This window comes from Oncorhynchus keta, chromosome 25 (assembly GCF_023373465.1).
Source record: "Oncorhynchus keta strain PuntledgeMale-10-30-2019 chromosome 25, Oket_V2, whole genome shotgun sequence".
Taxonomy (NCBI): Eukaryota; Metazoa; Chordata; class Actinopteri; order Salmoniformes; family Salmonidae; genus Oncorhynchus; species Oncorhynchus keta.
Genome location: NC_068445.1, coordinates 2476291 through 2501612, shown reverse-complemented (window position 1 = coordinate 2501612; position 25322 = coordinate 2476291). Strand labels below are relative to the sequence as shown.

At 47.1% G+C, this 25322-nt stretch overlaps 1 protein-coding gene across 3 annotated transcripts in view; it reads left to right on the top strand.

Annotated features, from left to right (window-relative positions):
- Window positions 1-25322, top strand: part of adgrv1 (adhesion G protein-coupled receptor V1) — a 189801-nt gene that overhangs the window by 44757 nt on the left and 119722 nt on the right. For 2 of the 3 annotated variants that reach the window (XM_052478488.1, XM_052478490.1), the window contains exons 10-43: window positions 762-938; window positions 1362-1585; window positions 2828-2954; window positions 3133-3318; window positions 3556-3736; window positions 3920-4083; window positions 4446-4569; window positions 4750-5010; window positions 6128-6254; window positions 6588-6805; window positions 7479-8213; window positions 10367-10740; window positions 11650-11826; window positions 12320-12500; window positions 13068-13261; window positions 13796-13925; window positions 14223-14303; window positions 14843-14982; window positions 15209-15818; window positions 15943-16158; window positions 16319-16534; window positions 18893-19137; window positions 19298-19479; window positions 19634-20454; window positions 20542-20751; window positions 21434-21564; window positions 21680-21779; window positions 22064-22243; window positions 22514-22683; window positions 23037-23124; window positions 23387-23410; window positions 24314-24392; window positions 24785-24923; window positions 25093-25234. In XM_052478488.1, coding sequence (XP_052334448.1) covers window positions 762-938; window positions 1362-1585; window positions 2828-2954; window positions 3133-3318; window positions 3556-3736; window positions 3920-4083; window positions 4446-4569; window positions 4750-5010; window positions 6128-6254; window positions 6588-6805; window positions 7479-8213; window positions 10367-10740; window positions 11650-11826; window positions 12320-12500; window positions 13068-13261; window positions 13796-13925; window positions 14223-14303; window positions 14843-14982; window positions 15209-15818; window positions 15943-16158; window positions 16319-16534; window positions 18893-19137; window positions 19298-19479; window positions 19634-20454; window positions 20542-20751; window positions 21434-21564; window positions 21680-21779; window positions 22064-22243; window positions 22514-22683; window positions 23037-23124; window positions 23387-23410; window positions 24314-24392; window positions 24785-24923; window positions 25093-25234 — 7354 coding nt within the window. The remainder of the gene's footprint in view (window positions 1-761; window positions 939-1361; window positions 1586-2827; window positions 2955-3132; window positions 3319-3555; window positions 3737-3919; window positions 4084-4445; window positions 4570-4749; window positions 5011-6127; window positions 6255-6587; window positions 6806-7478; window positions 8214-10366; window positions 10741-11649; window positions 11827-12319; window positions 12501-13067; window positions 13262-13795; window positions 13926-14222; window positions 14304-14842; window positions 14983-15208; window positions 15819-15942; window positions 16159-16318; window positions 16535-18892; window positions 19138-19297; window positions 19480-19633; window positions 20455-20541; window positions 20752-21433; window positions 21565-21679; window positions 21780-22063; window positions 22244-22513; window positions 22684-23036; window positions 23125-23386; window positions 23411-24313; window positions 24393-24784; window positions 24924-25092; window positions 25235-25322) is intronic. The other variant, XM_052478489.1, reaches the window with a different exon arrangement.

Genomic DNA, 25322 nt, shown 5'->3' with positions numbered 1-25322 from the left:
AGATAAGAAGATCTGTTTATTTAAATGAGTGTGACGACCTTAACGTAGCTCACCTGTGCTAATATGTATGCAGATGTTTTTAGAAAGTGGTCAGCTTTTTGAAAATGTTGGTTGGTTCTTAGTTTTGTCAAGCTTGTCCAGATACATGGTCCCTCATTTGCATGTGTGAGTGACTTGGACCTGAGAACTGTGCTCTGGCCTGTTGCCATGGGATCTGTCCAAGCATCCAAACAAACAGGCCTCATCAGGCAGCGCTTAAAAACAAACACAAAAGGGAAGTGCCTCCTTCACATTCAATGGGTCCCAAACTGCTCCCTCACACACACACACACACGCGCGCGCGCGCCGCACACGCACACATGCAAAAACACACACACAAAGCCGAAAGAAGAAGCAGAATGACAGTGCTGAGAGGTCTTTGGAGAAAGTCATTCATAGTGTGGTGAGAGTGTGAAGTTAAGAGAGCGGTTTATTTGGAATCATGGAGGGGTAAAGAGGTACAGTACTGTACAATAGAAAACAAATGCCTGGGAGAAAACTTTGCATTAACGCTTAACATTCTGTTCTCCACAATACCTGTACTTATACAGTATACTGCCCATGTGAGAGTCATGTATTTACTTACTTTGTCTTTTTTTAAGACATTTTTCCATTTGGCTAACACAACAAAAATGTGGCCTACTGGTATGAAAGTTGAGTCATGTATTGGAAGATGGCTATAGGGGAGTTGTGCTTAGTAATCACTGCTGTCTCTCTTTCAGCTGGATAGTGTGGCCCTGGTCAGTATCAGCCCTGCCATCCCGTCTGTGAGTCCTCGCTTCGGAGGGGCGCTCAACCTCACCCTCACAGTCACCCCCGACATCGCCAACGGGGAGATCGGCTTCACCAGTAACACCACGGTGGTGGTGTATGAGCCAGAGGACACCAACACTAGCACGGTACAACGCTAATCCTCTATCTGCGTCTGTGGCACACATGTTAGCATGGCACGCTATTACGCTAACCATCTCTTTTTCTCAATGACACACATATTAGCATAGTACGCTAACCCTCTGTATGCTCAATGGCACACCTGTGTAGTTTACCGTGACTCTGGTATAATCTGGCTAGAGATACTATATGTGTGGGGATGTTACTTGGATGTTACAATGATGACTTTACCGCAATGAAATGTTTTTCAAATCGTAATTACTGCAGTTGAATGATCAATACACTATGTTTGAACAGCAATTTGCAGTTTCATGTAACGTAGCTTCAGTGCTTATAATGGATGGGCTTCTAATCCTATGAGTCAGTTTGTTCCTAATGTCTAGTGTGATTGCAGATGGTTGAGGGATAGGATATTCTTCCTCCTCCCACAGGTGACCCTCAGCCTGCGGCGGGACGGGACAGACGGAAAGGCAGTGGTGTTCTGGAGCCTTCGACCAATCGGAGATAACCAGGCTGACATCACCCCTGACGACCTGGAAACCCTGAGCGGCTCGGTGGTGTTCCTGACGGGACAGAGTGACGCCGTCATCAACGTCACCGTCATGGCTGATGATATCCCAGAGGTCAACGAGACCCTTTTCCTCACTCTGGACAGGTACTGGACAGCAACTCTGGGGAGCTTTTGGTTGACCAACAGATTCTCATTCTGTTAATCAGTAGCATTGTAAATAAGTGCCTGTGTCTGATTATCCTCTGTTGAGGTACCACACACCATTTCCATATGTCCTGGGATTTGAATCAGTAGCATACAGTCCACTTGTTCATTTACTTAACAACAATGCCTGGCTGTGCTTAAAATTATTAAAGCAATGATATAGTTTATTTTTTAAGAATTGCTAATATGAGCAGTGAGACTAGGGTGTCACAAGGAAAGCCTATCCCTTACCCCGGTTCCTACCCCTCCTCCAATTCCTGCCTGTCACCTGTTACTGATGACCTGTGACGGGAACATTGGCTCTCCCTCCCTCCCACCCCTCTCCTGCAGGGTGGAGACTCCGCGCTTTGTAGTGTACTTCGGGTAAGTGGCGAGTGGAGTGAGCCTGGACTTTTTGTGTGCTTTAAATCACGACTTTGTCGAGGGAAAAAGGGACCACTTTAGGATTTATTGGGCCTTTGGTTTGATGGGAAAGGGGGGTTGCTGGGGTGGTTTTGTGGGGGTGTGCATTAGGAAGAGAGGAGCGTGGGTGTGGGGAGTAAGGAGGGATCTTCTTTGTGTTGCACCTAATTTGAACCATTCTTTATGCCCTCCTGTAAAGACATCGGTGTTTGTATGCATGATGCGAGTTGGACTCAAGTGTTTGTTTGGTATGCTTTGCTCTGTCCAGCCTCTGCTTTTCATTTACCCTTTATGTGGCCACACACACACACACACACACACACACACACACACACACACACACACACACACACACACACACACACACACACACACACACACACACACACACACACACACACACACACACACACACACACACCCTGCTCATCAGGGGCCAGGCTGACAGAACACACAGGCCCCCACCCTGCTGTGAGAGAGAGAGGCTCAGGGGGCCACTGAGTGACACGGTTAATCAGAGCAGCTCAAACAACAGGCCTCTGGTCAATACTGAACATGAGACAATACAAGGAATTTACTCATTCACTGTTTTTAAATGAAGGGTAAGTTGACGAAAATACTTGATTTCTGCGGAAAGCTTTGAAGTGCATCTCCTTGTTGTTTTACAAGCAATACGCGCTGGCTGTTTTTAAAATTCCCCCACAACCCACATTCCTACTGAGATGAAGGACTGTGAGTTCCTTTTTGGTCTCACAGCTGAGTTCCCCGTCTGTGTTGCAGGGTTAACGTTGAGAACCAGATCCTGAAGCCTGGCTTCACCAGTCGCGAGATTGTCATCGTGGAGAACGACGACCCAGGTGGAGTCTTTGAGTTCTCCCCCTTCTCCAGAGGACCCTGGTACATCAACGTACGTCTGGCACGCAGACAGGCCTCATGACTGTTGATGCTCATCTGTTTCCCCTACTGTGATGCGTGTCGAATAGCGTCTTGACCGACCAGGTCATTTTCGATTTACCTACGTCAATAACAGCAACACTTCTGACCCCTAGTTTGTCCTGGTTTGCCCTGTGATCCTTTCTTTATAGGAAGGTGAGGCGGTGGAGCTGCGTGTCATTAGGGCCCAGGGGCAGCTGCTCAAACAGCTGGTGCGGTATGTCCTCATGCCCTCGGGCAATGCCGAGTTCTACGGCGCCACGGGCATCCTGGAGTTTAAGCCCGGGGAGAGGGAGGTGCTGGTGGCACTGGTGGCAAGGCCTGATGGGGTCCCTGAGGTACTGCTACACGACTATCTGTCCCCCCTTCATGGCATCATGTATGTATGGCTTGGACACTCCCTCCTGACTGTGAGGGTGTCGCTGCTCCTACTGTTTCCAGTTTGAAATGCCTTTGAAGTTCAAAATCAGTTTGCTGGTTTCGGTAGTTTACATGTGTTCGACCTGTAGAACACAGTGCACAGATTACAGTGGGACTGTTCCGTTAAATGCCCGTGTGATTGTGTCTGTGTGTAGCTGGACGAGACGTTCTCGATGGTACTCAGCAGCTACAGCACTCCACCCAGTCGCCTTGGCAACCACCGAGAGGTCAACATCACGGTGCGGAAGAATGACGACCCCTTCGGGGTCATAGAGTTTGGCCGGTCTGGAGTGGCAGAGGCCATCAACGAGAGCAAAGGCTCAGAGTCTCACTCAGGTACAATGGAGCAGTGGAGGAACAGTGTCTTAAAACTCGACAGTACTTTAAGACAATATAGTATAAAGAAAGTAAAATGACAGGGAGAACATTTGTGATCACATTTTAAGATTATACAGAAACTAATGGGATTGAGTGTATTATATTGTAAATATTGTGTTCTGTTGTGGGTCTCCTTGGCAGTGGCCTATCCTGTGGTGAGGAACAGGGGTCGCTTTGGGGAGGTGTCTGTGTCCTGGGTCCTAGAGCCCCACATGTCTGCTGACGTCAGCCCCGACCAGGGATACGTTGTGTTTGCTGAGGGGGAGTATGTGAAAAACCTCACCCTCTTCTCTGTACCCGATGAGGTAGAGCCATCTCTCAAACGCTACACAGTATTTGACCAGGGCTCTTTTACATAATGTGTATAATATCTATGTCAATAAAATGTCATGGTTTGTATGGTAAGAATAAAAGAGAGCCGCACACTCTAGGAGCTCAGATGCAAAAATGTAATTACCAACGTTTCGACAGCCAAGCTGTCTTCATCAGGGTATAATCACATTTATGATTTGTGTAGTGTCAAAAGACACAGCTGTCTGTAATCATGGCCAAGAGTGGCCTAATATCATTGGTTAATTATCAAATATTAAAATGTTTGTATGGTACCTGCTATCTTTTCTACACAATACTTCATCTTTGCCTGACAATATTTTGTTTCCAACATAAGCTCCCAGAGGACATGGAGAATTTCACCATCACACTCCTAAATGTGACAGGGGGAGCAAGACTTGGGAACATACTCAACGCAAGCTTGCAGATAAACAAAAACGATGACCCGATTTACTTTGCAGGTGAGGATATCTTTGATTTGCTCCCTAGCGCTTTATGTAAAGCATATCGGGGTTTTTCAAGCGCTGCTGTGTGTTAGCAGACATGGAGTGGATATATCAAGTGACCAAGTGTTCATGTCACGTGGCATGGTGGTTATGTCAGTTGACGTAGGATGAATTCTCTGTCTCTCTGTCCTCCAGAGCCTGTGGTTGTCCGGATTCAGGAGGGGGGTGTGGCCAACTTCACTGTTTTGAGGGCTGGTCTGGCTGACTTTGTTGCCACGGTGATGTATCACGTGGACTATGGCGGGACGTCACTGGGTGACTTGGCCCCGCTGAGTAACGACACCGTGGTGGTGTTTGGTGTGGGAGAATGGTCAAAGAACATCTCTGTGGCTGTGGAGGAGGACGACACACCTGAGACTGACGAACTCTTCTACATCCTCCTCTACAACACTACAGGTGTGTAAGGCTGCCACCTTTTCTACGCATTCAAACGAACGAGATACTTCTCCTGACCTCGTGACCTGAACAGGAAAAACTCTTGAGCTCTAGTTTTTAACAACGGCTAGGTTCCAGAATGGTTCCTGGTCAGGTCACGTGGTCAGGAAAAACCTTGTGTAGTATGGAAGGTTGTCCAATCGAATTCCTGCTCTCAGTACAATAGCACAAAGCGCAAATGACAAAGTCATTTTAGAGACAACTGTAGTACGAAACAACCAGCCTCGTTACGTTGACTGTTTTTCCTCGTTTACTCGCTGTATCTCCAGTCTCTTTGACAGCTGTTTCTGTACATTGGTGAGTATCTGGGTTGATTAGCATTGGGACTGGTGACCCTGAAAAGCCCCCCTAATCCCGTTATTGTGTGACACAGACAGGGATGAAAGCGGGTGGGCCTGTGGGGGAACTTAATTACCGAACTCAGACTCACTCTGCAGGCTCCAGCACAAAGCCCGCCAGCCCAGTCCACGACTCCACTCCGCTGCCTGGCCTGGCTGTAATGTGCACGCACTACTTGGAGTGAAAATAAGGGTTCACCCACTCTGCTCCTCTCCAAGCCTTAGTTAACGAGAGAGGGCTCTTATATTATTTACATGGCGGACATCTGCATATAGAACCCTGACCCTCTCCGCTGGGGTTGCCGTGGTTACTGTGTGCTATGGTAATGAGAACGGTCTCCTTTTTTTGTTATTACATTTAGCATGACAATACTATGTGGGTATTATAAAGCAACCTCATCTGTCTCTCTCTCTCTCTCTCTCTCTCTCTCTCTCTCTCTCTCTGTTTCTTCTGTAAAAGCACAAGCACCTGCTGTGTTTCATTTAAACCAAGCAAGATGTTAAGTTCAAACAAGAACATTTTACTGACTTGAAGGACATTACATGTTTGTTTGTTTTGCCTACACATTTCACGTTTCTCTCTTGTTCAAGTAATTTGTTATATTTAGTAACAACAGAGGGACATAGCGTTTTAACTGGCATCGTACATATGTTCAGTGGCTTCATGCTTAGGAAGCATGTGAAACTGCTGGACTTGAAACCCAGCGTGTGTGTGTGTGTGTGTGTGTTTGTGGGGACAGGTGACGCTGTTGTGTATGGTGCGGACACAGCGACAGTGGTGATTGAGGCCAATGATGAGGCCAATGGAATATTCTCCCTGGAATCCACAGAGAGGTCTGTAGAAGAGGGCAAGACCAACAACTTCTAGTAAGGACCAACTCTAGCCTTAATAGACCATACACCTAATACAAATGTATTAGATTGATTACTCTACCATCTCTAGTTCTAATTTAATCCAGTGTGGGACAGTTCAGGACCTCGGGGGCCGTAGTGTCTGCTGGCACTCTTCTCCCTGGCACTTCGTTGGTCCACTAATGTCATTGGTTGCTAAGGAAGTGCTCACATTTGATTTTCAGGTCTTAATCACTTCCTGTTAAGAAGGAAAACACAGGAACCAGCATACATTCAAGCCTCTAAGGACCTGAGCTGTATCCTTGCGAGTTCTTCCTCAGTCCCACATACAGTCCTTTTGTCTCCTAGTGCTATCAGGGCCAGGGGCCACTTTGGCAACGTGACAGTGTTCTGGCGCCTTTACGCCAATGACACAGCCCTGGAGCCTGGTGAGGAGTTCACCAACACCTCGGGCTCCATCACCTTCACCACGGGAGAGGAGACCAAGCCCATCGTCCTGGAGGCCATCTCAGACAAACTCCCTGAGTTCAACGAGTTCTACGTCCTCAGGCTCATCAGCATCTCAGGTAAGGGGAAGTGTGAGTGTGAGGCAGATATGTGCCAGGTGAGGGACGTGGGACTGACCTACTGAACTCGTAGTTCTCCTGTAGTAAGTAACAGACTCACTCGCACACACAAGCTCACACACACATACACACGCTGACGCCGTACTCACACATACACTGACACGCACGCGTATGCCCATACTCACAAACACATATTAGGAAAGCGTCCTTAATGTTTCATATACTCCGTGTACACCGCCTGAGTGTTAGAATAAGGCTATGAAGTAACAAAATGTGGAAAAAGTCAAGGGATCTAAATACTTTCCGAAGGCACTCTATCTTACTGGTGTGTATACACATAGATACGCATAGATTGCATTTGGATTACTGATACAATATTATTTGAGTTGTTAACTGGATTCGTCCGGACATGTATGATTTCTCTCTTTTTTTTTTTTTTTTTGAATATTATTTGTGTACTTGTTTGACATTTTTAGCTAGTAACATAAGCATTTCACTGCACCCATGAGTATGTTCTTGACTAAAACATCCAACATATGAGCCTTAAAGCTACCTATGTTCTCTCAGTTGAAGTGGGGTGTTATGGGTTATTATTCCTAAAGTGCTCTGTGTCACGTTACAAATGTTGTTGATACCAAGCATTAACCATTTTCTGTCCGGTGATATTCCATAGGTGGTTATCCCGGAGAGGGCGGCCGATTGGCTAATACATCCCTCAACGCCTCTGTCCTGATCCCCTTTAACGATGACCCCTTTGGAGTGTTCGCCATCGCCGTCGACAACCTGGACCAGGAAGTGGCGGAGGACATCCTGTCAGAAGAGGACATGTCGGATGTCACTTCCTTCACCATCCTGCGGCAGCAGGGCACCTTCGGGGAAGTGCGGGTTGCCTGGGAGATTGTATCTGTCCGTTTCCCTCTCGGCCTCCCTCCCATGCAGGACCTCCTCCTCAGCGCCTCCTTCCCAAAGGAGGTGGAGCTCAGGCCCCACTCCAGGAGGCACCACTCGGGCACCGACGCCTGGTTCTTCTCGGGCCTTCAGGGGGCCTACGGCACTATCAGCCCAGAGGAAGGGCCTGGCAGTCTTGCTAACTTCACCTTCTCAGCCTGGCTGGTTTCCAGGCCGGACACCAACGGCTTCATCGTGTCCAAGGGCAACAGGAACGGGACGCTGTACTATGGGGTGAAGGTCCAGACCAACGAGTCCCATGTGAGTGTGATGCTGTACTACACAGCCTTGGGAGCCAACAACACCCTGGTGGCCCGGGCCACGGCAGAGAGGTTTGTGGAGGACAACGTGTGGCTCCATGTGCTGATCACGGTGGATGATGGGATTATTGAGTTCTTCCTGAATGGCAACCTTATGCCCAGAGGGATTAAGAGTCTGAAAGGAGAGGCCATCACTGACGGTGAGTCCCAATAATTTCATTATCTCTTGATGCTGGAATCCTTAGTTGCTACTGCACGTCTATTTTGGGACTTAGAAATGAATGATAATGACCCGTTCATTCTGGAAGAATATATCTTACAAATGCCTCGTGAGTTTATTTCAACTGTCTTACTCCATCAGAACCCAAAATACAAGCTTGTTTTACTGCCAGTGTTTGTAAACAATGGAAATGGAAACAAACACTATAGCCTCAAAACATGGTTAAAACTATAATTGTGATATCATGGAAGGTCAATCCTTGCATCCATAGCTCTGTCTTTGAATTTAAGAGTGGTTATATTTCTCCAGACCTATACCTCAGCTTTTTTAGTTTGCAGTTGTGTAAAAACATATATATATATATACACTACCGTTAAAATGTGTGGGGACACTTACAAATGTCCTTGTTTTTGAAAGAAAATCACATTTTTTGTCCACTAAAATAGCATCAAATTGATCAGAAATACAGTGTAGATTTTGTTAATGTTGTAAATTGCTATTGTAGCTGGAAACGGCAGATTATATTATGGAATATCTACAAAGGCGATCATTAGAAAACCCTTTTGCAGTTATGTTAGCACAACTTGCCTTCTTTAGACTAGTTGAGTATCTGGAGCATCGGCATTTGTGGGTTCGATTACAGGCTCGAAATGGCCAGAAGCAAAGAACTTTCTTCCGAAACTCATCATTCAGTTTCTTGTTCTGAGACATGAAGGTTATTCCATGTGAGAAATTGCCAAGAAGAAGTGAAGGAGTGAAGGAAAAGCAACCAACAAGTGCTCAGCATATGTGGGAACTCCTTCAAGACTTTTGGAAAGTAATTCCTCACGAAGATGGTTGAGAGAATGCCAAGAGTGTGCAAAGCTGTCATCAAGGCAAAGTGTGGCTACTTTGAAGAATCTCAAATATAAAATACATTTTGATTTATTTAACACTTTTTTTGGTTACTACATGATTCCATATGTGCTATTTCATAGTTTTGATGTGTTCACTATTATTCTACAATGTAGAAAATAGAACAAAATCAAGAAAAACCCTTGAATTAGTAGGTGTGTCCTAACTTCTGACTGGTACTGTGTATATATATTTTGCTCAAAACATACCCTTTACTGTGTGTGTACTGTATTTATACTTGGGATATCGTTTTCAACAGGAAACATTCAAAATCGCTTTGAGGACGTCTTTACGGATTCTAGCTTTAAAGGCAAAAGTCATAATACTTACAATTGCGTTATTGTATCATTTACACTTTCCGACTACAGTGACTTCAATGAAGTCTAGCCTCTCTGAGCCTGTTCCCGTGAGGTGTCTCACTCTCAGCAGACAGAGGCTTCCACATCAATCTGACATCACCGGTGGTCTGTGAGTGACCACTGTGGGACACTGCGCCTCTCCTCACTCTTGTGGCCCACATCTGGTCAGGGAGGATCTATTTAAAACCATGCATTCCACCCAGCCCCTCTCCCTTTGTTCAGACTTACAGAGATTCTGCAATGCTTGAGCGAGCGCTTAGCCGCTTCACTGGTGGACATTGTTACAGGCAGAAGAAAGCCGACGGCAGTCCCCCCCGTCCCGTCCCCCCCCCCCTCAATAACTGAAGACATAACGGGGCTATCTGTGTTGATAGATCATCTTTGGATAACTTCAATCAGGGATATAAATGCGAACGTCAGACACGTCCGACCTTGTCATCTCAACCGGTGTTTTATTGCTTTGTGTGATGGCTTTGTCAGGGGTCACCATCGCAAGTTTTCTCAATTTGTCCAGTGTTCGTTCTGCTGGGTACTGGTCAAGCCCTCGGTAAGGTGGGTCATCATAGGGAGTGACCTCTGAACTAGTTAATGGTTTTAATCATTTGCACTGCAGAGATAGGCCTATTGATGATGCGCTGTACCTACTTTGTCCCACAGGGTTAGGGTTAGAGATGAAGACAGATTTGGCTTTGGAATACATTGGCCTACACCTTTTTAAGTCAGCATTGTAGCATGAAGCCATTCTTCAATGGATACGCTGTTCAGTACATGCTTGTCAGCTTCTCTGTATACAAAAAGCGTAGCTTTTCTGACAGCAGTATCACCACCCACTGCTTGATGTTTTTCTGAGTGTATTCTGCCTCCTGTGTTTGTGTTGCAGGTTCAGCTCCGGTGCGGATCGGCTCGGACCCCTACGGAGAACAGCGCTACACGGGCCTCCTGCAGGACCTGCGTCTCTACCACAGCAGACTGAACCGCTCGGAGATCCACGAGCTCCACGCGCAGCCCGCCAAGATGGACCTGAGGAACATCTCTGGCTACCTGCAGTACTGGCAGGGCGAGAGGCAGAAGGCCTTTGTGGTGGAGGTGCGGGACGACAAGGAGGAGGAAGGGGAGGAGCTGTTCTACCTGCAGCTGGTGGCGGCCCATGGGGGAGCACGTCTCCACCTCCCCCGCCCCACCGCCACCCTGCGGGTGATGAAGAGCGACAACGCCAACGGCTTCTTTGGCTTCACCGGCGCCTGCATACCAGACGTAAGACTCACGCACACTCACTAGCACGCACGCACATGCACGCACTCGCACGAAAGCCCTCGCACACACACACGGTATATGACTTGCAGTATAAATGAGACACTATTGAGATGAAATGTACAGACCATATTTACCAACTCTGGCGGTCCCTGAGTTTGACAGACACAGCAGCAACAGTGATGTAAGACACAGAGTAGAATGGAGACCACACAGCACATTATTCACACATTCTGTAACTGGCTTTGATCCAGCATGTCTCCTGAGAATATGCATATTTTGTTACCTAGAAAGACATGTAATCGAAGGCAGTCGTTAGTGAGTGCATATCCTTCTGCATATTTAAACAGTGTTTACGCCTGGGTGAAAGTGTGTGCTCTGCCCTTTAGGGAGATTGCACACAGGTGTCTAATGGCTCCTCTCAGGTAGAGCGACAGATGGCTGAGCAGCTAAGGGCATTCCTATGGAACTAGAGTCCCAGTAGCACAATAGGTGGTAGACCAGGGGATGGCATTCTATTAGAACTAGGGTCCCTCTAACGCTGCCAGGGGACAAAGGGACTCAGAGGCATGCGGGGCTATCGGGTGGACTCTCTGCAAATCACATCTTGACTGTGCAGGAATTAGAGGAGGGCTGCCCATAAAAGTATCTCTCAAACCCAAATGTTCATTTTTGGAATGAGTGGTTGTCAGTCTTGAATTGGTAATGAACTACAAGTATCTTGCTGTGGAAAACATGAAAATGTCCAAAATGATTTTCTTTACGTTTTTAATTCCAAGTTTGTGACGTTTTGTCATCAAATCAAAATGTGTGTACAATTCTTGACGAGTGTAATGTGACATTATGTTTTTAAAATGTCTCTCAGTTCAGGGAGCATCATTAATAACCATCATCCCTCTTCTCTATGGCCAGACGACAGAGGAAGGCTCCACCATCTCCTGTGTTATTGAGCGGACGCGTGGGGCTCTGGACCACGTCTATGTGAACTACACTGTCACTCAGCTGGACTCAGACAGACAGGCTCAGGCCAACCAGGACTTTGCTAACGCCAGCGGCTCTGTGCTCTTCCTGCCCGGTCAGCGCTCTGAGGTGAGGGGGAACACCTAGAGGGCACGCACGCACGCGCTCGCCGCTCGCTCGCTCACTCACTCACTCACTCACTCACTCACTCACCACTCACCACTCACCACTCACTCACTCACTCACTCACTCACTCACTCACTCACTCACTCACTCACACGCACACACATTGAATATAAATGCAACTGCAATAAGTTCAGACTATAGGCAGCTACAAACCAGTCAATATAAATATTTTACAATGCATCTACATTTCTGGCCTTGTTGAATCCCAGAAAACGACTTTCATCCATTCAGTGGTGATGTTGTTGACTTCTAGCCCCACCTAGTGGCTAAAAGTAAAATGTTGTCATAGTAACAGGTGCCTGCTAATGATTAGGCTTAGTCTAAAATCTCACTACAGAGATCGAAGCCTGAAAATACATTATGCTACACTAGGACTGATTTTAGATTAAAATCTTCACTCTCATGTGTTATGACATCCTCTCCCTGCGACTCCCAGGTCCTGAACCTGCTGGTGCTGGATGATGACACCCCTGAGTTCGCGGAGTCCTTCCAGGTCACCCTGGTGTCAGCCGAGTCAGGTGACGGGAAGCCAGGCTCTACCCCCACCAGTGGGGCCAGCATTGACCCTGACAACTCAGCCACCACTGTCACCATCACAGCCAGCGACCATCCCTATGGTACAGAGAGGCACACACACATCACTGTGCCACCCTACTAGAACCTTAAACGGATACTCATCTTCCCAGTTTCCACCCTTAGTTGCACCAATCAAGAACTGCAGCAATCTGTACAGCCACATAGTTAAAGGGATAGTTTAGTGCAAGCTGTACGCTCGTGAAACTACCTCTAACTTCCTTCATACTGGACGCAGAGACATAAAAACGGTATCCACGAGTTCACGTGACACCTTTTCAGAGAAGCATAAATGAACTTCAGTCAGCCCTGCTTACGACCTACTTGAAAGGTTCAGCTTGTGGCATGACTTGAAAACAGTGTAACAAACTGCTATTGGTGTGAGTTAATAACTGACTGTTATACTGTACACGTGTCATCACAGACACAACGGAGCCAAAAACAAAGGGTCACTCAAAATTAAGGAGGTTCCCATGTTGTGAATGTATGGTGAACATTTAGTGCATTTGAGCCTCTCTCTCTCTCTCATAATCTCCGACAAGCGTATTGTTCTATGAGGCTGGATGAGCAGCTTTTGTGATTACTGGTACCCCTCTCTCGCTCTCTCCCAGGTCTGATCCAGTTCCAGTCCAGCCTGCCAGCTGAGGGGATGATCCGCCCGGCAACAGAGCCTGCCCATGTCACGGTCAATGAGGAGGACGGAGAGGTCCGCCTGCTGGTGGCCAGGGCCCAAGGCCTGTTGGGAAAAGTCATGGTCGGCTACAGGACCTCACCGTTCACCGCAGTCAGCCCCGAGGACTATGAGGTCATTTCCTTATGCCTTCCTTATCCCGTAGACCAGGGTCTCAGGCAGACACAGGGATGGATGATTACTGGATATCTGTGTATTCTCACATAAATCACCCGTAGAAACCATTGCTTTATAAAGCGTGATTTACATATGTATTTTTAATAAGGAATAGACCCATAATCATTTCCTATTCAATCCTCATACTTGGCAATCTGTGGCACTTTTATTTTGAAATGATGAAGACAATAATAAGACATACCTGTACATAAAAGCCCAAATGATAATGGATGACAATTCCAGTGTGTTTGAGTCACTAGACTCATTCCTTGGATAGCTGTTCGGCTGCGTCTACACAGGCAGCCAAATTCTGATCTTTGGCCCAATTATTGGCAAAAAAGCTCATGTGGAAAAAAAACCTATGTGTGGAAAAATATCCGAATTGGGCTGTCTGTGTAAACGCAGCTAATGACAGTGAGCTTATGCTAACTACCCAAGCTAACCTCTTGTTCCCTACCTGATCTGCCTGTACCTGTTCCATGGCCCAAACAGGACTCAGATGGCGTGCTAGACTTCCTGCCAGGAGAACGCTTCAAGTACATTAGTGTGACAGTCATAGACAACCCCGTGCCAGAGCTGGACAAAGTGTTCAGAGTGGAACTCTACAACCCTGACGGAGGAGGTAAGACACACAAATACCATTCGTTGATTGATCGGCCAATTGGAGATTGATCTTTTTTTTACCTCCTCTTCTCTTACTTCAGATAATTGTTCGAGTTCACCTTCCTATCCTGTAGTCACATCCTTCAGTATTTCCCGTCCCTGAGATCCTGTTCTAACTCATCCTTTGCCTGTGTTCTGTCACATTGTGTCCTTGTGTGTGTTTGTGTGCTCCTCCTGTGTGCTCCTGTGTGGTCTTGTGTGCTGTGCTCCCCAATGGTTCCCATTCCTCTGGCGGGATCCTTTTTCGATCTCAAAGTGGATCAGTTCCTTCGGAGAGAAGGCAGTGGCAGTGGAGAAAGTGACACTGAGTTTTTCCTCCTGTCCTCTCACCACCGCGGTAAGATCACCCTCCCCTCCACCGCCCCTCCCATTCTGTCTAGACTCCACCTCATCCCCTAAGCGTGTGTGTGTGTGTGTGTGTGTGTGTGTGTGTGTGTGTGTGTGTGTGTGTGTGTGTGTGTGTGTGTGTGTGTGTGTGTGTGTGTGTGTGTGTGTGTGTGTGTATTTGCATGCCTATATATTTGTGTGTATGATATTTACATTGCAATGGGGCCAGTGAGCAGTGACCAGGAAGATTGGTGTGGGAAAAGCAAATAGGCATTATATTGAGTGGAGGGCAACAGTGGTAAGTGGTGAACAGAAATGTCACAGATCCCCAGGCTCATTGTTTCTCTGTCGGGGTCCACCCTCCACCTTATTAAAAACCCACAATGCACTGCAGTGTTCAGTGCTATTATTTCAAGTGGATCAATGGAATTCAAGTGGAATTTTGTTTTAAATTGCACACATGAAAAACTTTCGATGACTCATTTGAACAAATTGTAATTATGAAAATAAGGGCAGCCTTTACAGTTGTGTGACGTTTTTTCTATCTAGCCAGCCTGGGAGTCGCCTCCCACATCACCGTGACCATCGCTGCTTCTGACGACGCACACGGGGTGTTCCAGTTGAGCCAGGACTCACTGTCTGTCAACGGCACCGAGCCTGAGGAGGGACGCAGCACTGTGCTCCTGCAGGTCATTGTGTGTGTGTGTGTGTCTGTGGGCCTGTGTATATGGGTTATGTGTGTGTGTGTCTGTCTGTGCATGTGTGTGTCTGTTTCTATGTGTGTGTGTGCGTGCGTCTGTCTGTCTGTCTGTCTGTCTGTCTGTCTGTCTGTCTGTCTGTCTGTCTGTCTGTCTGTCTGTCTGTCTGTCTGTTCCCCTGACAGTAGGTTGTAAACTCTCTCTTTATTCGTATCAGGTGGTGCGGTCATCCGGTGCCCTATCCAACGTGACTGTATTCTGGGAGGCTGAGGATATCTCTGAGGAAGACCTCATCAACAGGGCCGGGAACATCACCTTCCACGTGGGCCAGACCAGGGGGGAGATTGAGCTCCAGGTGGCCCAGGACGAGGTGCCGGAGCTGGACAAGAGCTTCGGCGTGTCCCTGGTCAACGTCTCCCATGGGCGTCTGGCTGTGAGGACTGAGGCCACTGTGACAGTGCTGGCCAGTGACGACCCCTACGGAGTGTTTGTGTTCTCAGACAGCAACAGGCCGGTGCGCCTGCCCGAGGGCCACACCCTGGTCATCCTCACCATCCACAGGCAGAGGGGGCTGATGGGAAAGGTACGCGTGACATACGGAACCCTGAGTGAGGCTGACACAGCCCCCTTCATCACCCTGGGTGTGGGCAGGGCCAGTGAGGGAAATGACTTCGTCCCCATCCTGGAGTCTGTGGTGTTCACGGCCAATCAGAGTGAGGCTAACGTAACCCTTCGAGTGCTGGATGACGATGACCCCGAGAGGGACGAGTCTGTGTTCGTGGAGTTGATCAGTGTCAACCTCATAGAAGGAGAGCAGGAGAGACGAAGTAAGTCACTGCCACATTCCCACGTCCCAACTATGAATTTCGGGGCCTATAGTCGTCGCATGGTCAACATTTGTAGCTGGAATATGAGATTGTTGTCAACCCATCCTCTTTCTATCTTTCCTAGTTGCCCGGTCTCCTCGTCTCGGTACGAAGGCTGAGATTGTGGCCCAGGTGATAGTGGAGGCGAGTGATGACGCATTTGGGTTCCTGCAGCTGTCTGCCCCGGCGGTCAGTGTAGCTGAGTACTATGTCGGACCCATCATCAATGTGACACGCACCGGGGGAATTTTTGCTGACGTGTCCGTGAAGTTCAGGGCCGTACCAATGACTGCCAGAGTTGGTAAGTCTGGTCTACATTTTATCTCAATAGTGTTTTGTTATGTTGCTAAGCATGTACAGTGTGTATGTGTGCGTATGTCTGTAATAATGTGTGCGTATGTGTGTAGCTGTGTGTGTGTGTGTAATAATATGTGTTTCTAACAATGTGTGTGTCAATACAGGTGACGACTACAGCGTAGCATCCACTGACGTGGTTCTCCTGGAGGGGGAGACCAGTAAGCCTGTTCCCATCTACATCATCAACGATGTGATTCCTGAGCTGGAGGAGACCTTCCGCATCGAGCTGCTCAATGTGACCACAGGGGGCGCTCGACTGGGGGCGCTCACTCGCACCATCATAACCATCCTGCCCTCTGATGACCCCTTTGGGGCCTTCGGTTAGCTCACGTCTCTCTCACACACAGAAATGCACTTACACTTAGCCAGTAATTTTTCCGGACAAATTTTCTTGAGAAAAACTTTGATGAAGATTTGAGGCTGATGCGTATCGCCAGCTGCTCTTAGGATTTGGACAGTTTTGACTTCCCAACAGCAGCGGCTCACTTTGAGCAGGACGAGGTCCGCCATAAACCCAAGTCAATTAGATGCAAACTATCGTGTTCGTAGACAGACACGTTTTGTTATTTATTCATTCAAATGTTCATAAAAATACCCTATAGGACAGGTTGATTGGAAATTATATTATACAAATATTACATTTCGAAATTGTGTTTTATTACTGCGGGGGACTTTTTCATCTAGCCTAAATGTTTTTTCCGTTTTTTTTATTATATTCATTTAGGATTTATAGCAGGGACGAAGACGCAATGGGCAATGTTTTGCTTTTCAATAAAAACCTGTCATGTTGATATCAGATATCAGTTCTACTTTATTTTAGTACAAGTTTAAAGGCACATTTTTTATTCTGTTAAGGAATTTTTGATATTTATTATTTTTTAATTGAACCTTTATTTTACTAGTCAAGTCAGTTAATTCTTGCTGCACCCATCCCGTTCGCTGGATCATTTTCGTCAACCACCGTTGAATTGCAGAGCGCCAAATTCAAATTAAAATACTAAAAATATTTAATTTTCATGAAATCACAAGTGCAATATAGCAAAACACATCTTAGCCTGTTGTTAATCCACCTGGCATGTCAGATTTCAATAAAGCTTTTCGGCGAAAGCATACCAAGCGTTTATGTAAGCACATCTCTCTCGGTAGACAAAATATTACAAACAGCTAGCAGCCAAGTAGATTGGCCACGAAAGTCATAAAAGCAATAAATTAAATCGCTTACCTTTGATGATCTTCAGATGTTTGCACTCATGAGACTCCCAGTTACACAATAAATGTTCCTTTTGTTCCATAAAGATTATTTTTTATATCCAAAATACCTCCATTTGGTTGGCACATTATGTTCAGAAATCCACAGGCTCGAGCGGTCACGACATCGCAGACGAAAATTCCAAATAGTATCCGTAATGTTCATAGAAACATTTCAAACTTTTTTATACTAAATCCTCAGGTTGTTTTTACAATATATTATCGATAATATATCAACCGGGAATGTAGCTTCTTCAATAAGAGAGAGAGAGAAAATGGCTGCTCCAAGCTGTTGCGCATACAAAATGCTGCTGGCACCCAGCCATACAATGTGATCTTTCTCCCTCATTTTTCTAAATAAGAGCCTGAAACTATGTCTAAAGACTGTCCACACCATGGGGAAGCCATATGAAAAGGAATCTGGTTTGGGCGGCAGGGTAGCCTAGTGGTTAGAGCTTTGGACTAGTAACCGGAAGGTTGCAAGTTCAAACCCCCGAGCTGACAAGGTACAAATCTGTCGTTCAACCCCTGAACAGGCAGTTAACCCACTGTTCCTAGGCCGTCATTGAAAATAAGAATTTGTTCTTAACTGACTTGCCTAGTTAAATAAAGATATATATATTTTTAAATCCTTTTAAATGGAGCGAAGGCAGGCTATGGATCATGTAGCTTTCAAAATAGAGTCCACTTCCTGGTTTGATTTTCCTCAGGTTTTTGCCTGCAATATCAGTTCTGTTATACCCACAGACAATAATTTGACCGTTTTGGAAACTTTAGTGTTTTCTATCCTAATCTGACAATTATATGCATATTCTAGATTCTGGGCCTGAGAAATAGGCAGTTTCATTTGGGTACGTTTTTCATCCAAACATCAAAATACTGCCCCCTACACTCAAGAGGTTAGAACAATTCTTATTTACAATGACGGCCTACCGGGGAACAGTGGGTCAACTCCCTCGTTCAGGGGCAGAACGACAGATTTTGACCTTGTCAGCTCAGGGATTCGATGCACCAACCTTTCGGTTACACACACAGGCTATCTGCCGCCCCAAAATTAACAGCCAGTGCAAATGGATGTCTGGTCAATTTCTCAAATGTCCGTCCTGGTAAATAAAAATCTTGCCGGCGCCAATTGGAAAACGGAAACCTTGACACACACACACACACACACACACACACACACACACACACACACACACACACACACACACACACACACACACACACACACACACACACACACACACACACACACACACACACAGACAGTACTAGTCTTAAATATAGTGCTAAAATATACAATTGCTCATTCAAATCAGATTACAGTATATGCACGGTACTGACGACATCAGCAAACTGAAGATTCCAGCATGTTTCCTTTATCAACGAATGACATTAGACCTCATAAAAGTATTGTTTGTGTTCCCTAGTATTTCAGGCTGCTCCTGTCACCATAGAGGAGCCCGGGGCGAACTCCTTTGAGGTGACACTGCCCATAGTGCGTAATGCTGGGACCATAGGGACCGTGGCTATCCAGTGGCGAGCCACGGTCAACGGCAGAGCAGCAGTAGGGGACCTCCGGCCTGTGTCAGGAGAGGTCATTTTTGCGCCCGGGGAAACCATTAAGACGTTGAAAGTTGAGGTCCTAGCAGACGATGTGCCGGAAATTGAGGAAGTAAGAAACGCAGTCTTTTTTTTTTTCTTCATAATTTCATAACATTGTTCTTATTTTTTTGCCAAAGAAAGGATTTGTATAATTATATTTACTATATAATATAGAGGCCAATATAGTATACAGTCTGTCATTTTTCCTCTAAACGTTCTGTGCTTTTCAGATAATCAAGGTGGAATTGACGAGTGCCAATAATGGAGGCAACCTTGGAAGAGACAAAACAATCAATATTACTGTCCCAGCCAATGACAACCCGTATGGGACGGTCTACTTTGACCAGTCTGTGTATCGTGTGCAGGAACCTCTCGAGGGAATTTTTATGGCCAACATTACTGTCCGTCGAAGGTTTGTCCTTTAGTTTGAGTTCTGTCCTCTTGCAGTATCATTGCATCTTCTTACCTTGGAATTTGCACTGAATCGACATATTGCTTCTATTCAAACAGAATTCTTAACGAACTCTCTGTCTCTCTCTCTGTCTCCCTCTCCTTCATCACATCAGTGGTGGTCATTTTAGCCAAGTGGAGGTCCTCTACAGCACCTCAGAGATAGACATAGTGAGCATGGCCCAGACTGAGGGCCAGGACTTGCTGTTGTACTACAACCCCCCGGTGTCAGGAGTACCCTCTGGCACCCCCCGCAGGCCTGTCAATGTCAGCTCTCTGGGAGACCCCCTGGCTGCCTGTGCTGCAGTCTGCCTGAGGGAGCAGGCCTGCAAGGCCTTCTCCCTGTCTCCTCCTGGGGGCTCGTCCCCCATGGCTTCCTGCACCTGGGTGACCAGCGGGGCTGCCCAGCTCACCGCGTCCGCCCAGACCCTCACCTATGCCAAAAACACCACCGCCGCCGCCGTTCTCTTCAGCTCGCAGGCCGTGGCGGGTAGCGACTACACCACCATGACAGCGCAGACGGCCATCTTGGAAGACGGCTCGGGTGTAGCCAACCTGACCGTTCCCATTCTGACGGACAAACTCCCCGAGATGGACGAGAGCTTCTCCATCCGCATCCTGAAGGTGGAGCTGGTCAACTTAACCGTGGCTGAGAAGAACCTGCCCTCCATAGGGCAACCGGACAAGGCAGTGGTCACCATAGGCATGAACGGAGATGACTTTGGGGTGTTTCTCATCTACAGCCTCAGCCCTAACGCCACAGAGGACGGGATCTATCTGGAGGTAAGAGAGGAGCCACGCGTCTCAGTACCCCTGGTCGTAGAGAGGAGGGGGGGCAGCCTAGGACAGGTGACAGTGGAGTGGAGGTTCGTGGGCGGAATGGCTACACCCAACACTGACTTCACCGGGACGGGGGAAACACTTGTCTTTGCCGACGGTAGGTTTAAAAGCTAGTACTGCATAATGCTTTTTGGATATGAATATTATTTTGATATACAGTATATTTGGTTCTCTCCATCCAAAGGCGATTTGAAGAAGACCATTGAGATAGTGATTACGGATGACTCTGAGCCAGAGGACAGCGAGACCCTGATGGTTGGCTTGGTGAAGACGGCAGGAGGCAGCCGGATCCTGCCCAGCTCCGACACGGTCACCATCGTCATCCTGGCCAACGACAATGTGGCGGGGGTGGTGGGCTTCCACGCAGCCTCACGCTCTGTTGTGGCCAGAGAGGGTGGGTGTAGTACAGGGGACCTTGTACGTCGCTTCAATGAAGCGAGCATCAACTGAATCACTGTGTGAATTATTTAGCTCTGCACCGAGCCAGTTTACCAAGCAGCCACTGATGACATAATGACCCCTGCCTCCCCTGATAGTAACCCCTGTCATAATTGAATTGAATATCATGGCTTTGTGATCACAAATTCGTGCGCGCGCTGTTTTGTAGAGGGCAACACAGCTACCATTCCTCGACCTCATCACTTCGCTCTCCGCGCATTCGGAAACATCCAATGAATTAATGAAGGAATGCAAGGGATAGTGGGAGGAGCATGTTGCAACAGGTGGCACACGTAGTAAGTTCCAGGCACGGCTCATTGGGTATGCACGACGGAGCCCTTCCACTCTTATCTGTGCCGAATACTTACACCACTTCCTAATGGATTGATTCTTTCCGAGCCACCTGCAGTAGCTAAGGGAAGACCTTCGTAAGGCTGTAATCAAAGCCTGTATCCTGGTCTACTAATCTAAAACAGCAAACTATGGGCGACATTTTGCACAAGGAATTGGCAATGAGAAATAACCTTAACTTTTCCCATAGACAGGAAGGCTTACTGTATAATCCAGTGCCAGTTACAAATACAGCTTGACATGTATTACATTAAAAAGTGGCTAAGGTGTGTGTGTGCGTGTTGTAGGGGAGATGCTGTCCCTGCTGGTGACCAGGACAGCTCCTGGTCTGGGGAACGCCACCGTGGACTGGGTCATCCAAGGCCCCCGCGTTGCCAGGACCTTTACACATACCTCAGGACTACTATTCTTCACCGAGGTAAACAAACTGACCGGGGTAACGCCTCGGTATGGTGTACATGCCGTGTCTAGTATTCGGTTCATTCTGTTGTATATGGTGCTTGATGTTCGAGCGTCTCCCGTCACTCACACAGGGAACACTGAACGCTACCATCGTCCTCCAGCTACTTGAAGACGCAACCCCTGAGGAGAATGAAGAATATAGGGTGGTCCTGTCCAACATCCACACTTATGGTAAATCACATTCCCTGGCCTCGGCTGACCAACGTAACAACATGCACATTGAAATCCCCTCCTATGTACTTGGATCTCTATTTATTTCACTTTTAGCTTCACCATGCTAGTCATTTAAGAAGCACGTTTTGTTGTTGACAATGACTCTATGCAGCATGGATCAGGCATAGAGGTTGCCATAGCAAAGAGTTTCTAGTCTGTTCGACCCTGTGACCTGTAAGGCTAGGAAATGAGTGTTACCCGTGTTTGTATGGATATTATCCGTCAGTGTTCTGTTCCCCCAGGTGTTCTGGTAACGGGTCACGCAGCGCTGGACGTCCAGGGGCTCGAGGCTGTGGTTACCGTGGATACCAGTGACGAGCCGTTCGGGATGCTGAGCATCGCCCCATCCTCCCTCAGCCTGAGCACAGAGGAGCGAGACGGCGTCCTCAACGTCTTCATCAACAGAGAGCTTGTGGCCTCAGGTCAGTCTGGAATAGGGATTTGGGAGGAGCTAGCGGCGACAGAGTGTTTCCCGATCGCGTGATCAGACCAGGGAAAACTCCAGGCCTTAAGGATGAGAAAAGTTGGGACTGTACTGTACATTTTGATCTATTGTCTCAAAACAAGATTAGCCGCAAATGCCGCTTTGTTAATTAATCAGATGTCACCCAGTGACTGCTATTAGTTAACTGGATCTAACGTTAAAGAAAATGTGTTTGTTAACAGCCAAGTATGTGTTGTTCTGTGTTCAGGGGCGGTGAATATCAGCTATGAGACGGTGCGAGGGTCCCTCCAGAACCTGTCCCAGGTGGAAGGGGGCGGCGGCCTGGCTGAACCAGGACAGGACTTCCTCCCTGCGTCGGGCTCAGTGATCCTGCAGGATGGACAGACTTCGGTGGCCATCCCCATCATGATACTAGACGTAAGGCCACCACCAGGGCTGGGCTCAATGCCTTTTGAATTCAGTCAATTCATCAAATAAGCTGACATTCCAACTGCTCAAATGCTCCGTTTTCCTCGATGCTTCTCTATGCATTTTTAGGGGGAATTGGAATGCCAGTTTACTTGCTATATTGACTGAATTGGAATTGTCTCCAACTCTGGCCACCACAGCAAACACGGTCATATTTCTCTCATATTTCTCTCATATGGCATAATGGCTGGTGGTACTCTGGTAGGCTAAGTGTAGGATGCCTATTGACTTTTCCTAGAATTCAAACAGTGTAAATGTAGCAGACTATATGTTATACAAATTATATACATTTTGTGTTCCAGGATGACGTCCCCGAGTTGCAGGAATTCTTCCTAGTCAACATTACATCTGCAGTACTGATCACCACCCTCTCACCTGCCCCTAAACTAGGTATGCTGTGTTTGGCATTGTCCCGAAATGGGCAACCAGGTTAATCACAAAGAAAGCATTCTAAATGTGCATGGTTTTCCCACAGCGATCCGATAGGTCACTTTTAGTTCTACATGTCATTTGATGGGGTTAACAACCACTCCCCTGTTATGTACTGTAAATTCCCCTTTCATGTTCAAATCTGTGTAATCTGTGTTGTATCTCTTATTTTCTCCTCTCTCTCCTTTCATTTCTCTTCTATTCCATTCTGTGTGATGAGTAGAAGTTGTATATTTTACACTGAAAGGTAACATATATTTAGTGTTTATTACAGTATAATGCTTTGCGTTGTGTAGTATGGCATAATGGCTAATATGCGATTCATTCACTGTACATTATACATTATGTTCAACGTGCACAGTTTTATCATTGATCTGCAAATATATCCAAAATGTAATTGGCACTACTGTGTCTTGTGTAATCCTAACCATAGCCCATTTTATGAATGGGTAACTTAAGGAAACAACGAGTAGACAGAATACAACACAGACTGGAGAGGCATAGGGCCCATCTGCCAGCCAGCACTCAGTGGCTACGATTCTACTGATTGATTGATGCCTCTATGATTGAGGGGCCGTTGGGATTTGGGTCGAGCTGAAAAACACTGTGGTGAGCAGTGGGAATGCCAAACCAAACGCTTTAAATGGCCCTCGTGCTGTCTGTGCCCAGATCGAGATACAGACAGACAGACAGACAGACAGACAGACAGACAGACAGACAGACAGACAGACAGACAGACAGACAGACAGACAGACAGACAGACAGACAGACAGACAGACAGACAGACAGACAGACAGACAGACAGACAGACAGACAGACAGACAGACAGACAGACAGACAGACAGACAGACAGACAGACAGACAGACAGACAGACAGACAGACAGACAGAACATTAGAAATCAGTCAACACATACTCCAACTAGCAGCTGGCTGCATGTGAAAAGTGAATGGCCCTCGTCTCCTCATCTTGTGCTCCTATTGTAGCGTCAAACAAGTGCTTCATATCCTCTTTAGATGCTCTCAACCCCGCTTTGCGATCATAGTGATCATGCTGAAGCTAATGCTAGTTTTTTAATGATATTATTACTGGAACAAGACTTTAGGACATGCGCTACCATTCCCCATTGCAATGTTGCGTTTTCTCTTCAGACACCCAGGGTTTGGTGGCAGAAATCAGCATTGGCGCCAATGATGGAATTCGAGGTGTCATTGAATGGACAAACACAAAGTGAGTGGCTCTGTGTTCAACCTCTCGTTCACAGTGATTTTCCCCCCCATTCTCTCCATTTACGAGATGCCCTCTGTTTCTAAGAGCACCTGTGGTTGTGCAGATATAGCCAGAAGCCCTCCCTCTACTCTACCGCATTTTTCCTCACACTGACTGCTTGGCTGAGAAAAGCCCACACTGCTCTCACCTCTTTAGTAGGATCTGTTACTCTTTCCCCTTTCATGGCTTAGTCATTTAGCAGACCCTTATATCCAGAGTGACTTACAGTTGCACCCGTCTTCAGGTAGATGGGTGAGACAAGGCACATATTATAGCCATAGCAAGTAAATCCTTACTCTCTCCTCTCTAGTGGCAGACAAATCTGATGTTTGTCTGTGTGTTTTCCCTTGTAGCTTCGAGGTGAATGAGACCGTGGGCGTGCTGAGCCTGGTGGCCTACAGGAGCGCAGGGACCTACGGAAACGTCTCGCTCGTCTTCTACGCTCAGAACCTGGAAGCTCAGCTGGGCCTGGACTACAACGCCACTCCATCGGTGAGGCCCGTGCCCCTAACCCACTAAACCGCCGATCAGAGTTCTTAATGAGTAGGGCCAGGAATTGTCCCTGACCATTTGTTCTGACCGGGGTAAAAACTCTGGGTTCCACCAATGAGACTAAAGGCGCCTTGTCATTGTGAGTTCACACGTTTTGTTTGTTCTTCAGACGCTCCACTTCGCTGATGGGGAGAGGCATCAGTTTGTTGAGGTTCAGATCGTGGATGACGTCATCCCAGAGGGAGCTGAAAGGTTCCAGCTGATTTTGGCTAATCCATCGTCCGGGCTGGAGCTGGGAGGCAATACCACAGGTAGGATGTTCTGGAAGCTCTTGCATCATGCATGTTCGCTACACATGTTTTAAATTGTATTTTATTGGCCATTTTTTGTGTAGTCTAC